The sequence below is a fragment of the Orcinus orca genome, chromosome 8 (assembly GCF_937001465.1).
Source record: "Orcinus orca chromosome 8, mOrcOrc1.1, whole genome shotgun sequence".
Lineage (NCBI taxonomy): Eukaryota > Metazoa > Chordata > Mammalia > Artiodactyla > Delphinidae > Orcinus > Orcinus orca.
In genome coordinates, this window is record NC_064566.1 from 5,793,669 (window position 1) to 5,808,940 (window position 15,272).

Here is a 15,272-nt window from a genome sequence, read left to right on the forward strand (position 1 = left end):
TGGGCCGAATGGTGGGGGCACTCAGGAAGGATGTGGTGAATGAGAACTGGGTGCCTTCCCTGGAAAGTGGAGCCCACGCACGGAAAGCCTGAGGATTGATGGGAGAGTGAGGGAGGAGGTCCGGGCCCCGCGAAAAGCTCCTTCGTTTTTGCCAGTCCCGCCAGCAGTAGAGGGAGTTCTGGCAGACTCTGTTGGTGGCTAAAAGCAACGCTGGTTGTTGTGTTTGTTCAGGGGGTGAGGAGGAGGAGGGACTGAAGCAGAGGCGGGCGGTGGTGGTATAAAAGCATTTAGGGAGAGACTGAGCCAGCATGGGGAGAAAGGGTAGTTAGCACTTAGCTTGAAATGCTAAAAGATTCAAGCAGTAGCTGGTGCTAGGCGAGGACTGAGAAAGGAGAAGGGAGAGTGAACCGAATCTGGGGCCTCCGAGGATTGGAACCAGCCTTTCCCTCTCCCCCCACGCTTGCTCCTCAGGGTCAGGAATTCCACCTGATCGCCCTCTCTGTTCCTTTAGCGCGAGACTTAAGGATATTTGTCTTATGGAAGTCTCATGGAAGTCTCAGAACCTGGCCCAGTGCCTCTCAATGAACTGTTCCCCATGAAGCTCGCTGATGCCTATTGCCCCTCTCCCAGTAGCCCCCACCGAGGGGAGGGCCCCTGGCACAGACCCACCCCGTCGGGGATGGAGCCCTTGGTCTCCATGGTCACTGGGCTCTGAGTGGTCAGCAGCTAGCCCTCAGCTTCAGGGGCCACTGTGTAGCTGAGAGAGACTTGCATTTGCTTCCCAACCATTTATTGAGTGCTCACCCTGTTCCAGGCCCCGTGCTACACACTGGAGACACAGCAGGGAACCAGAAAAACAGCCCTGATCTCCTGTCCTCAGGGGAGGCAGACAGAGAAGGCCAGTTGCTGTGTAATTGCAGCCTTGATGTAAGGAGAGTGCCTTAACCCGAGTGGGCCAGGAGAAGCCTCCCCCGCTGTGCTGTTATCTGCTTCACAGCAGGCGCGGCTGGGTGAGGATCTTGGCAGAACACCGGGGAACTTGGGGCAGGTTTCACGTCTCAAACTCTCAGTGAACTGGAGTAGAGGGTGGGAGGGGCTATGGCAGCCACGCCCCCTCCCTGGCTGGAGCCACGCCTCCCCCTCCCCAGCTGGAGTCTCTTCCGGAGCTGTGTCGTCCTGGTGAGTCCCTTCCCACTGACGCACCCTAGGACCCCGTGTGGCACAGCTCTTAACTAGCCCCTGTGGTGTCACTGGGGTGATGGCAGAAGGGCTTGTTTCAAGTTGAATTAAATGCTTTCTTGCCCGGCAGCGGATTATCAGATTGTGGATTATTTGGTTTTCTCCTCACATCTGTTAGGTGTGTTTACTTCAGGCCAGGCTCAGCCCTTCCCTCGAAGAACTCCCAGCAAAGTCTTCCTGATGTCTTTTTTTCCTGGCCTCTTAGCTGCTGACCTTACTGAGAGGTACTGGGCAGGGGTGAGGTGTGAATTCAGAACAAACCGCCTTGGTACCCACAGGAGCACAGGTGGAAGAAACTGAGTTCGGGGTTGCCCAGGTAGCAGTGACCAGAAAACAAGAAGTACCCGGGCTGTGAGGCCCTGATTTCTTTTTTGAAGGCAGCCCTCGTAGCCCTTCAGGCCATGACTGTGGTTGTGTCTGCAGGGCCAGGGCCACCCTTAGGCCGGGCACGTGTGGCCTCTGCCTGGAACTGTGCACCTGAGGGGCCCACACGTTGGAGTGCCTCCCTCCAGTGCTGTTCCAGCTGGACATTCCGAACCCAGACTGGGACCCACATCAGCCCCTTTGGGGAGCTCTCAACCCTCTACCCTGTGCAGGGACAACCAGATGTCCTGCGGGGTTGTCCCAGGGCCCTGAGTCCAGGCCCCGTTCCAGGAGGGCAGATTCCACTGGCGGCTGCGACAGTCCTTTGTAGGGTTGTGTGAGGTTGGGCGGCCAAAATGGTGCTGACACGCTAATTTTGAGCGACTCAAGTTTTTTATATAGATAAGGGGATTTCCCCGCCCCCCCCAAGTGTTTGCCTGGGACCCCACGTATCCTAGGGCAGCCCTGTCCAGGGGCTACCCATCGGGCCTTCCAGCTCTGCTTAGCAGCTCTTGGCCTAGACCAGAGTGTAGGATAAGGGCCTATTGTTTCTCCCTCGGGCCTGAATGGCAGTCTGTTTTCTGCACTTGGCTCCCGGGCCAGCAGCTTTCTTGCTGCTGCAGTTGTAACAGTCTTGTCTCAAATGAGAAATTCGTTCCCACCCTGACTTCACATTGTTTTACTGGAATCATGGGAGGATAAGGCTTTGAGCCAACATGGGGTCTTGTGTTGGTTGCTGCTGGGTGGGAGCTGATAGCTGAGGTGCAGAGAAGGGGGCCTTTCCTACCAAGAGACCTTAGTCTGGGGGAAGCAAAAGGGGGAAAACCCCTTTGTTCACATTGAACTAAGGGGCGAGTTGGCAGGAATCTAGGCCAGCTCTGACCTGGCAGGAGAGGAATGTGGTAGGAATGCAGAGAATTGGTAGGAAGCCCCCTCTGTGCCCCCTGGGTGAACTGAGACTGGGGGCAACTGGGCAGAGCCAAGGTGAGATATTTGCTGCCCTCTTCCCTTTCTCCCTTGCTTCCTGCCATCCTTCCCCAGCCACATGTGTTCCTCTTTGCCCTGTCTACTGTAGAGCAGAACAATCCCGAGATTGAAGGGGCCTCTTTTGTGTCAAGGTCAAAGGAGTGGAAAGGTGGTGTGGGACAGAGAGCTCGTTTGTAAGACTTTGAAACTGCAGGAAGCCATCTGCTCAGTTGAAACTCCTGGGCCCTTTAAGGTGGTCAAATATAGGGCACTGAGGTCAGTCCGCCTGCCTTGACTCAGTGCAGGAATCACAGCCCATTCTGCACTCACCTCCACTACCTCCTCTTATGTCACAAAGTGAAGAAGCCTGTTTGCTTTATTTTAAAGTTGTTTTTCCTTCTCTCAGTCCACAGGGAATGGCTTCCTAGACCAGTGGTTCTTCAAGTGGGGTCCCCAGGTCCCTGCAGGTCCTCAAGACCATTTCGAGGGGGTCCCTGAGTCAGATTTTCATATAATACTAGGAAGTTACCTGCCTTTCCCACCGTGTTGACATTTGCACTGATGGTGCAAAAGCAATGGTGGGCAAAACGGCTGGCAGCTTTGCAGGAGTCAGGGCGGATCCCTTCACCTCCACACCCTTGCAGTTCAAAAGAGCCAGCTTCACTTAAGACTGGCCTTGATGAAACAGTAAAGATGGCTCATTTTATTAACTCTCTATGCTTGTGTGCAGGTCTTTGATATTCTATGATGATGAGATGGGAAGTAAACAAACTGCATTGGTTGGCTCGAGGGAAAGCCCTTCAGGGGGGTTTTGAGTTACGAGCTGAACTAGCCGTATTTTCAGGAGATGCTGTTTTTACTTGAAAATAACTGGCAGCTGTGGTTATTCAGACTGGGGTATCCGACAGACTTTTTCTCGAAAATGAATGTAGTGAGCCTGTTGCTTCAAAGAAAACAACTAATAGTATTTGTTGCCAGTTTGTTTACCAATAGTATTTGGTAAAATTAGAGCTTTCAGGCCAAAATTAGCATTTGGAAAGCTTGTATCCATCCTCTTGTGCTCGACAACTTCTCAATACTTAGAGTTTTCTGATGAGATTGATGGTGATATTACATCTGTGACATCTTGGCATTTTATTATATCAGTAAAATGTGTCAGCATCTTGAGGATTAGGATAACTCAGTAAACTGGTATTTTCCAAATGACCAGTGTATGACGTTACAAAATCATGTTGGGAAAAGGCCCATTTGCAATTTAAGAAAGGCCAATGGGGGCTACCCTGGTGGTGCAGTGGTTAAGAATCCGCCTGCCAATGCAGGGGACACGGGTTCGAGCCCTGGTCTGGGAAGATCCCACATGCCGCGGAGCAATTAAGCCCGTGTGCCACAACTACTGAAGCCCATGCGCCTAGAGCCCATGCTCCGCAACAAGAGAAGCCACCACAATGAGAAGCCCACGCACCGCAATGAAAGAGTAGACCCTGCTTGCTGCAAGTAGAGAAAGCCCGCACACAGCAACAAAGACCTAATGCAGCCAAAAATAAATAAATAAATAAAATTTATTAGGGAAAAAAGAAAGGCCAATGGATTTTTAACGTAACAGTACATTAAAGTCCATAGGGTTTCATATTTCACATTATAATTAACTACCATTTGTCAAATTTTGGTATAGTATCCAACAGTGGTATCCACAATTGTCTGAAAAGGCAATTAAAATATTCCTCCCTTTTGCAACTACATGTCTGGGCGAGTCTAGATTTTCTTCATAGACTCTACTTATTACAATAAATTGAACACAGAAGTGCAGATATGAGAATCCAGCGTCTTCTGTTGAGCTGAACATTGAAGAGATTTGCAAAATGTAAAACAAGACCCATTCTTCTCACTAATTTTTTAAAAATATAGTTATATTTTATTAAAATATTTATGTTAGCTTATAATGTGTTTGTTATTTTTAAACAAATTAATAAATATCAACAAAGGTACCACATCCTGGAATAACCCAGCACTGAATTTCCTTTGTCTACAGAAACCCCTCCTCCCCTTATTAGAAAACTCTCTGAGATCAAGGAGCATCTAGACTTCTGATTGATGGTTAAAAGGCAAACACAAAAAACTTATTTGCATAAGAATGTTAACTTTTCAAGAAGCTTTAACATGCATTACTTTTAAAATTTTATTTTTATAACAGCTTTATTGAGATATATTTCACATTCTTTAAAATTCACCTTTTTAAAGTGTATAATTCAGTGGTTTTAGTATATCCACAGTGTTATACAACCATCACCCCTATCTAATTCTAGAACATTCTTATCACCCCAAAAAGAAACCCTGTTTCCCAGAAGGAAACCTTCCCCTACAGCCTCTGGCAACCATTTTCTGTCTCTATGGGTTTACCTCCTCTACACATTACATAGAAATGGAATCGTATAATAGTGGTCTTTTGTGTCTGGCTTATTTTAGTTAGAATATTTTCAAGGTTCATCTACTGTGTAGCAAGTAACAATACTTAATTTTTAATGGTTGAATAATATTCCATTGTATGGCTATACAACATTTTGTTTATCCATTCATCAGTTGGACATTTAGGTTGTTTACAATTTTTGATTATTATGAACAGTGGCACTATGATCATTTAAATGCATGTTTTTGTGTGGACAAATGTCTTCATTTCTCTTGTGTATATATCTAAGAGCTGGATCATTTGATAACTCTGTATTTAATTGTTTGAGGAACTTCAAAGAGTTTTCCAAAGTAGTCATTTTATATTCCCACCAGCAGTGTATGAGTGTTCCAGTTTCTCCATATCCTCACCAATACTTATTATTGTCTGTCTTTTTGATTATAGCCACCCTAGTGGGTGTGAAGTAGTATCCTGTTGTGGGTTTTTTTTTTTTTTTTTTTTTTTTTTTTTTGCGGTACGCGGGCCTCTCACTGTTGTGGCCTCTCCCGTTGCGGAGCACAGGCTCCGGTCGCGCAGGCTCAGCAGCCATGGCTCACGGGCCCAGCTGCTCCGCGGCATGTGGGATCTTCCTGGACCAGGGCACGAACCCGTGTCCCCTGCATCGGCAGGCGGACTCTCAACCACTGAGCCACCAGGGAAGCCCCCTGTTGTGGTTCTGATTTGCATTTTCTGTCAGACTAATGATGTTGAGCATCTTTTCTTATGCTTATTGGCCATTCATATGTCTTCTTCAGAGAAATGTGTATTCAAATCTGTTGCCCATTTTTAGTTGTGTTGTTTGTGTTTTTGTCATTGAGTTGTAAGAGTTCTTTATATATTCTGGATATTAGACCCTTATCAGGTTATATGATTTATAAAACTTTTCTCCCATTCTGTGGTTTGTCTTTTCATTTTCTTGCTGGGGTCCTTGAAAGCACAAAAGTTTTTTTATTTTGATGAAGCCAATTTACCTATGTTCTTTTTGATTGCTTGTGCTTTTGCTGTCATAGCTAAGAAACCATTGCCTAATCCAAGGCCACAAGGATTTATATTTTATTCTAAGATTTTTATAGTTTCAGGCCTTAAATTTAAGTCTTTGATCCATTTTGTGTGAGATTCTGTAGATGGTGTGAGGTTAGGGTCCAACTTCATTCTTTTGCATGTATATATCTGGTTGTTCCAGCACCGTTTGTTGAATTGTCTTGGTACCCTGTTGAAGATCGATCGATTGGCTGTAAATGTGAGAGTTTTCTGGGCCCTCAGTCTCTTCCACTGATCTATATGTCTATCCATATCCCAGTACCACACCATTTTGATTACTGTAGCCTTGTAGTAAGTTTTGAAATTGGCAAGTGTGGGTCCTCCAACTGTGATCTTCTTTTTCAGTATTTTTTTGGCTGTTCTGGTTCCTTTGCATTCCCACGCAAAGAATCATCTTGTCAATTTCTAATAAAGTAAGCTGTGATTTCTTGATAGAGATTGCATGCATTGAATCTGTAGATCAGTTTGGGGAGTATTGCCATTTTAACAATATTAAGTCTCTGATCTGTGAAAATGAGGTGTTTTTGTTTAGGTCTTTACATTCTTTCAATGATATTTTGTAGTTTTCAGCAAACCAGTCCACACTTTTGTTAAATCTGTTCCTTGGTGTTTTGTTCTTTTTGGTGCCTGTCTTACTGTATCTTGATTTAACTTTATCTTGTTTACCCCTCCTCCCCACTCTCTCCTCTCAACCACTCTGAGTCTCCATAGGGCCTGGCACTTCAGTAGCACAGTGCACTACAGTAAAGGTTTTATGGTTTTATTGATTTTTTACCCACACCACCTTTGTGAAGAAGGCATGGCCATTACTGCCCCTGGCGTAACGGTTGAAGAAACCGAAGCCCAGAATGCAAGGTGAGTCCCAGCACAGCACTGGCCGATGGTCGCAGAGGCAGGGCCCGGGGCTTAGTAACTCACAGCTCCTTCTGGTCATCATCCTCCCTGAGACTGACACGCTATTCTTGGCCCCCAAGCTTGTTTCTGTGTTGCTACCTCTCTTATCTTGAGCCCCTGGGCATGATGGGAAGAGAGATGGATGAAGGCTGGTATCACAAGGACTGACCATTAGGATCGCTCTTCTGGGTATCACCAATGTGCCAGACTCTCTGGGTATTTCAAAAACAAATGACCTCTTGAAGCACTCAGAGCAACGCTACAAGATGACTCAGATCTTTCTGCGTTTTATAGATCAGAAAACTAAGGTTCAAAGGGTTATGAATATTCCCAAGTCAAAGAGCGAATTACGTGCTGGAGCTGCAGTTCAGCCCAGTTCCCAGAGCTCAAGCTGTGGCGCTGGACCAGGGGAGTCGTGGTGCTGGAAGGTGTGAGCTGTGTGGAGGAGGAAGGGAATGGGGGTTTCTTGGAAATTGTGAGGCTCCCTAACACTAGGGTTGGGTTGGGTCAATCTAGAAGCATCTGTTCATTAGTCTGGAGCTGATGTCTCCAAGTAGTGGGCTTGTTGTGTCTTTCTGAGGGTGACGAAGTGCCAGCAGAGGCCTGGAAAAGCTCTGTGACCCTATACGCTGTGGCGTCATCCTTTGGTCATTAATTCTGGTGGTGGAAGCTCATTTGCCACGTGTAGGTCTTGCCTCCATCATCCACATGGTGAATTCTTTTTTTTTTTAATATTTATTTATTTATTGGCTGTGTTGGGTCTTCGTTTCTGTGCGAGGGCTTTCTCTAGTTGCGGCGAGCAGGGGCCACTCTTCATCGTGGTGCGCGGGCCTCTCACCGTCACGGCCTCTCTTGTGGCGGAGCACAGGCTCCAGACGCGCAGGCTCAGTATTTGTGGCTCACGGGCCCAGTTGCTCCGTGGCAAGTGGGATCTTCCCAGACCAGAGCTCGAACCCGTGTCCCCTGCATTGGCAGGCAGATTCTCAACCACTGTGCCACCAGGGAAGCCCCTACGCATGGTGAATTCTTAAAGTGCAGGGGTCACATCACCTTCTATCTTTGTTTCTCCATAGCACCTAGCGTTGTTTCTGTTACCCGGTGGGCATTCCTTATAAGCTTTTTGAATAAATGAAAGACATTCTGCTTGCTTTGCTCCTAGAAGTTATAGACTCTCAATGCCTCTGTGGCTGGATTTGGGGTGATAGAGAAGAATGGGGGACCAAGGCCATTAGAGGGGTCCAGCTGCTCTCGTAGTGCGAGACAAGAGGCTTGAGATGGATGCAAGATCTGCCTCTTGTTGACCATGTCCCCATCCCCAGAGCTGAGTGCAGACCGATGTCGTTCCTACTTGGAGTCCCTGATGGGATGTCTGGTCTGTCTGTCACACGTAGGGTCAACAGTATTGTTTCCACATCTGAGCAACCCATGAAACCAGAATAACTTGGCCATCCGTTTACCTGCGACAGACCCTTACTCCTTCCCCCAACTTTTGTTTCCTAAGATGAAGAAAACAACCATGAAGAAGTAGTAATTGGTGGCCTTGGTGGTATTTCACAGCTGCGTAGAAAGTTAGTTGCTGCAATTTCCAATGCTGGATGTTCTGCTTAGACTGAAAACAGCTGCACAGATGATTACGTCCCTCTATGATGCAGTGAGGGGTAGGGAGCTTGCCTTTCTCCCCAGCCTTGTTGTGGCAACTGGTGTCCCAGTCACACCAAGCCACACATGGCTTGTGAACACACAAAGCCAGGTGGCCTTCCCGTCACAATGCTCCCTCTTGCTGGAGCACTTCCTCTTCCTCTTTCCCTGCCAGGCCACCTGTCAGTCTCCTCCTTAACCTCCAGTCTCATCTCTAGATGTCATTCCCGCTGCTGTTGAATAGAAAGTGGCTATTCATAGTAACCAGATCCATTGAGCCCTCACAAACAACCGTGCAAGGTATATGTTGTTAATCCCCCAAAACATTTTACTATTCCTGGATGGAGCCTCTCGTTGGAGTGTCATTTTGGCCTCATCTCCCGGGATCTCCAGCTGCCGGTCTTTGCAGGGTTTATTAGTGGTTCGCACCCTTCCTTGGTGGGCTGGAGGGGAAGCACGAGGCTGCTTATTGCCAGCTCTGGAGAACGATGAAGAGGTGGAAACACAGGTAGCTGTGCGGGTCAGGATCTGGATCTGAGAGCAGTGAGCAAGTTCCCTCCCCCACTGGGTTTTCACTTAACTCGTGGGCTCCAGGAGGCTCCTGTGATTTGGACCTTCACCTGACTTAGGGACCAGGTGCACCCACATTTCATTAGCAGGCTCTCTGGGCGCCAGCTGCCACGTCAGGTCGTCGCACGGAGCCAGGGAAGGCCCTCTCTGACTAATTAACCTCGGGTTCTGGACACTAAACAAAGTTAGAACAGTGAGTTATTGACTCTGCTGCCTCCAAGAGCTTGTCAGAGCTGAGGCTGGTTGTTTTTGTTTTGGTGGTATTGGGTGGTACCCAGTGGGTGGGAACGCTACTCCTGTTCTTTTTTTTTTTTTAAGATTTATTTTTATTTATTTATTTTATTTATTTATTTTGGCTGCGCCGGGTCTTAGTTGCGGCACGCAGGATCTTTGTTGCAGGATGCAGGATTTTTTAGTTGCGGCATGCGAACTCTTAGTTGCGGCATGCATGCGGGATCTAGTTCCCTGATCAGGAATTGAACCTAGGGCCCCTGCGTTGGGAGCACAGAGTCTTCCCCACTGGACCACCAGGGAAGTCTCTCTACTCCTGTTCTTGACCGGAGTGGTCTTTGGGAGAACACTGCACTAAATGAATTGGTCTGGGTGGGCTTAATAATGTGGGCACGCATTTAAAAACCTTGCTAGGGCTTCCCTGGCGGCACAGTTGTTAAGAATCCGCCTGCCAATGCAGGGGACACGGATTTGAACCCTGGTGCTGGAAGATCCCACATGCCGCGGAGCAACTAAGCCCGTGCGCCACAACTGCTGAGCCTGCGCTCTAGAGCCCATGAGCCACAACTACTGAAGCCCGCGTGCCACAACTGCTGAAGCCTGCACGCCTAGAGCCCGTGCTCCGCAACAAGAGAAGCCACCGCAGTGAGAGGCCCACGCACTGCAACAAAGAGTAGCCCCCGCTCGCCACAACTAGAGAAAGCCCGTGCGCAGCAACGAAGATCCAACGCAGCCAAAAATAAATAAAATAAATTGATTTTAAAAAATTAGAAAAAACCTTGCTAACGAAGTCATACCAGGCCAACAACCCACAAGAGCCACTGGGTAACATGTGCCCTTGTGAGGAATCCAGTCTCCTGTCCCCATGATGTTACCAGTTCCCAGGGGCACAACCTGAGGCATCCCGAGGTCTCAGGAAGGGGAGAAAGACATTAGACACCTCATTTTTTTTCTTCTCCTGTTGGATCCCCTGCTCCTTTTCTTAGGCCAGAAGCTCGCTCTCCTGCCTGGCTCTCCCATCCCTGGCCCCGGTCCTCCTCCCCTTGTAAAACCCAAATACCACTGCCCTTTAATCCTTCAGTCAGAACACATGGGCAGCAGCTTTTCACTGCCTCCTCCCAGCTCACCCCTGACCTGATTTTGTTTTTTTGCCTTTTCTCAAACAGTCTGTTCAAGGTCTACTCCTGAGTTGGAGGTTGGCTCACAAGCAGCCTCTCTCTCGCCTGAGCTGTAGGGGAGGGGGCAATTCTGGAAAGTCATTGACAGAGGCTTAACCCAGAACGTCATTTATAAACAGGCAGCAGGCAGAGGGCCCAGATTTCGGTGTTCCGGCACCAAGGACAGCATGGCCTCCCTGGGGCTCTGCAGACCAGCTGCCGCGGTAAGAGGACCGCCTTTCAGAGTTCCCTAGGCATACTGTCCTGGGTGGGGTGTGCACGCACTGTGGCCTCGTTTCTCTCCTCTCTGGAACTTGGCAGCCTTCTCGTACCTGGGAAAGGAGAGGGCACAGGGATTCTGGGAACGATCCTTAGAGACAGGAAACCAGGGGTGGCCTGGATCATTGCTCATGGGCCTTTGGGGACACTGGTCAGGGATGGGCAGGACCGAGGAGCCCGAGGTAGGCAAACCCTACCTGACAGTGAAAATGGGTTCTGCTCAAGACCTGGGGACAGAGGAAGATGGGCCGTGAGTCCCAGAGCTGTGGGCCAGAGTGCCTTTGTGTGGTGGTGACATTTAGGGGAAAGGTCACGTGGTTCCTTTGACTGGGGTCCCTTGTTGAGATGGTGAAGCTGCCAGCGGTCGGGAAGGGTCTGCTCTGAGCACAGCACCAGGCCCAGGGTGCACACGTGCTGTACTGCACATCCTTGGCCAACTCGGGCCTTGATGAAATGCTCTGTAGCCGCAGAACAGGAAGGCCTGGCTTTCCTTTAGGAATCTGGGAAAGATCAGCTCTCCTCAAGACGTGAGTTTGTGATTATATCCTAGACAGCAGTGAATGGAAAGTGGGGAGGCACCCCCTTCTGGGAGGCCAGATTTCTGGCATTTGAGCAGACTCGCAGCTCAGGCCTCAGGGGGGAGGACTTATCCCATTTGCTTAGAAGAAAACCTTTCCCTCAGTTTACAGGGAGGAGAAACAGATAAGGGCCCCAAATGGCTTCTGGTTCTTATCTTCACACCAGGCCAGAGTGTCCTCCAGGTCATGGATAAAGACTCAAGGAGAAGGAAGAAACTGGCGGGGGTGTGTGTGTGTGTGTGTGTGTGTGTGTGTGTGTGTGTGTGTGTGTGTGTGTGTGTGTGTGTGTGTGTGTGTGTGTGTGTGTGTGTGTGTGTGTGTGTGTGTGTGTGTGTGTGTGTGTGTGTGTGTGTGTGTGTGTGTGTGTGTGTGTGTGTGTGTGTGTGTGTGTGTGTGTGTGTTTCAAGGAACAGGTGAGAGGGAGGGACATACAATTCCCTCTGCTTTGTCCCAAACTTGCCAAGAGCAGAAGTTGGTAAGGATAAGCCTTTTCTCCCTGGTGTCCTGTGGAGGGATGTGGTTCCTTTGACTTTATTCACAGTCAGGTAACTCTAAGGGACACCTGCCATGAGGAGGAAGTCTGAGACAAGGAGGCAATCAGTACTTACTAATCAGGATGGATCTGGAATGATCTTGTTTGCGTATTTGGTCTCCTTCTGACTGGAAGGAAATGTCAGTTTCCCGTGGGCAGGGACCTCTTCTCTCTCTTTCAAGTGCCTAAGGGCACCTGGCCGTGTTACAAAGGCTCAGTCAATATCGAATGATTGAATGAATGGAGTGCCTTTTCTTTGCTTCTCATTTCACTAAACCTCTCCAACTTCATTTTCTGTTGATTTCATACCAGACTTTTCACTTGATCAGCACCTACTTGGTGACGCCTGACCCTGGCCCTAAACTAGTCAGGCCAGACTGTGCTCGCAGGGAGAGGAGGCCCATGCCAGACCCTCTCTCCGTCCATCTGCCCGCCGAGCAGGTGCCGTCACCCCGTGTGCCAGGCGCTGCGACCTGCCGGGGCCTCTTGAGTGGATCCTTCCTCTGAGCCCAGATCAAGTCCCCACCCCCATGACACCTTACCCAGCTCTCCTCAGCTGCTTCACCCTTCCCCCACCTCCTTTGCATATGCTAGGTGTTTAATATTCCTTATATTTCAAGTGAACTAGTCTTTTCTCCTCGCCAGATAGACAGTTTCTTGAAGGCACGGGCCGTGTTTTATATTATCCTCTGTCCTTCAAGTCTGTGTTACAGGCAATAGGTGCTCAATAAACACTGGATGGCTCTGATTGTGTGAAATCTAATCATAGTCCTTTGAGGATGCTTTGCAGTTTACAGTTTATGAAACCGAAGGAACAGTCTGCAGTTTCACATACAACAGGTCACTCACTTGTCAGCCCTCCATGTTGGACGGATAAGCCTGCTTTATAGGTGAACTAACAGGTCTGAACTGTTTTTCACTCATAACACTTCTGACATCGAATATGTGGGTTTTTTCCTCACAACAACCGATTCTCCTGTTCTCTGCAGACATCAACTAGGTATCCTCCAATTCAATTCAGTTCTGACACTACTGAAAGTTAGCGCAGACCCCACAAGTGAAGGGCTCAGTCCCACAAGACGGCCCTGGCTTCAGACACCAATGACAACACCTGGCCTCCTGTGAATCAGAGATTCCCCTGACCCCTCCTCAGGTTTGAGAATTTTCTAGAACTGCTCACAGAACTCAGAAAAGTACTTACCATTACAAGTTTATTTTAAAGGATACCATGAGCAGCCAGATGAATAGGGCAAGGTCTGGAAGCGTCCAGAGTGCAGGAGCTCCTGTCCCCAGGGGTTGGGGTGCACCACCTCTTGGCACAAGGGTGGATTTACCAACCTGAAAGTTCTCTGAACCCCATCGTTTAGAGTTTTCATTGAGGTTCCATTACACAGGTATGATAGGCCATTGCTGATTAACTCAATCTCCAGTTCCTCCCCTCCAAGTAACGGGGTAGGGCTGAAAGTTCCAACCTTCTAATCACAGGGTTGATGCCTCTGGCAACCAGCCCCCATCCTGATGCTATCTAGGGACACACCAGGAGTCACCTCATTAGCATAAACCCAGGTGTGATTGAAAGGGGCTAATTATGAATGAGAAAGGTGGCTCCTGTCTCCCCTTCCACTCAGGAAATTCCAAGCATTTTAAGAGTTCTGTGCCAGGAACCAGGGACAAAACCCAGATTATATATTTCTTACAGATCACAGTATCACACAGGTGCAGAGAGGTAGGTTGATCCCCAGACTCAAATGATCAGATGGTGGCAAAGCCGCAAGTTGAACCTGAGTTTTTTGACTGTCAGACCTTGCCCTTTCTATGGGACCACGTGGTGTAGGGGGCGTATGGGGGTGTGTGGTCCCCACCTTCGCTTCTTCAAAGCTGCTCCTGCCCTCCATGAAGGGAGGTTCCTGCCTGACTTCACTTGTCACCCCTGCACTCCCCACCCCCTCCCACACCCTGGCTGTTTTTCCCTTTATCCTTCCAAAGCTCCAGCTCCTGGGATGCTGGTGCAGTGAGTGGAAATGGAAAATGGGCTGCATGAAGGAACACTGAGGTAGCAGGGAGTTCAGGAGGTGGTGCTGGGGCCTGGGGGGCAACAGATGGGGCTGGAAAGCCCATTTTCCTTATCTAGAAAGTGAAGATGAGGGACTTCCCTGGTGGCGCAGTGGTTAAGAATCCACCTGGTGGGCTTCCCTGGTGGCGCAGTGGTTGAGAGTCCGCCTGCCGATGCAGGGGACACGGGTTCGTGCCCCGGTCCGGGAAGATCCCACATGCCACGGAGCGGCTGGGCCCATGAGCCATGGCCGCTGAACCTGCGTGTCCGGAGCCTGTGCTCCACAACGGGAGAAGCCACAACAGTGAGAGGCCCGTGTACCGCAAAAAAATTAAAAAAAAAAAAAGAATCCGCCTGGCAATGCAGGGGACACGGGTTCAAGCCCTGGTCTGGGAAGATCCCACATGCCGCGGAGCAACTAAGCCCGTGCGCCACAACTACTGAAGCCTGTACTCTAGAGCCCGCGAGACACAGCTACTGAAGCCTGTGCGCCTAGAGCCCATGCTCCGCAACAAGAGAAGCCACCGCAATGAGAAGCCTGCGCACCACAACGAAGAGTAGCCCCCGCTCACGGCAACTAGAGAAAGCCTGTGCGCAGCAATGAAGACCCAGCGCAGCCGGAAAAAATAAAAAAAGTTAAAAAATGAGAAAAAGAAGATGATGCTGTCTGTGCCAGTAGTCAAGGTTCCTGTTAGTAGCAAATGAGAGCATCTATTAAAGTACTTTATAAACTGCAATGCCATAAGAATATTGTTGTTCTATATGATTATAGTATGCAAGTTGCAGCTCAGTAAAGTTCCAAATGGGATAATACCCACCTCATAAGTATGAGGGTGACCTGGCTGGTGCCTCGTCCAGGGCCTGGCACTTAACAGACGCTTGTAGCTATTATTCACTATTATTGTTTTTGTACTTATTGTAAGACATGGCGTCTTCCCTCAGAGAGGGGTGGGTGGCACTGAGAGGGCCTCCTGAAGTAGGGACCTGTAGGTTGGGACTGAGAAGATAGAAGAGGCAGTCTGTCACCTGGGGCTTTCGTAATTCATTTACTACCTCAGGTCGCGAAACCCTGTTTTTCCATAAAGTCTAAACTTCTCAGCTGGGATGCTCCTTCCTCCCTGGAGAATTTTCAGCAGTCTAACTTCTCAACATTGAGGAGAAACTACTACCTTCAAGCGAACACGCCCACTGCTGCTGGCAAGCAGAAAGTGAGTCTTGGCACTTCAGAACCTGCTCAGTAGGCAAAAGAGCCTGCAGTTGTAGTTGCCAGAGCTCCTGGCAGACACCC

The 15,272-nt window shown here is 49.0% G+C and overlaps 1 protein-coding gene across 10 annotated transcripts in view; it reads left to right on the top strand.

Annotated features, from left to right (window-relative positions):
- Positions 1-15,272, top strand: part of PC (pyruvate carboxylase) — a 104,947-nt gene that overhangs the window by 39,138 nt on the left and 50,537 nt on the right. Inside the window, exon 1 of one of the 10 annotated variants that reach the window (XM_049714160.1) lies at positions 1,160-1,179. The exons of 8 other annotated variants lie outside the window; for them this stretch is intronic. Coding sequence is in view for 1 of the 2 variants with exons in the window: in XM_004277991.3 (XP_004278039.1) it covers positions 10,731-10,766 (36 nt within the window). In the remaining variant the exon portion in view is untranslated. Of the gene's footprint in view, positions 1-1,159; positions 1,180-10,569; positions 10,767-15,272 lie in introns of those variants that run through there. One more of the 10 variants, XM_004277991.3, reaches the window with a different exon arrangement.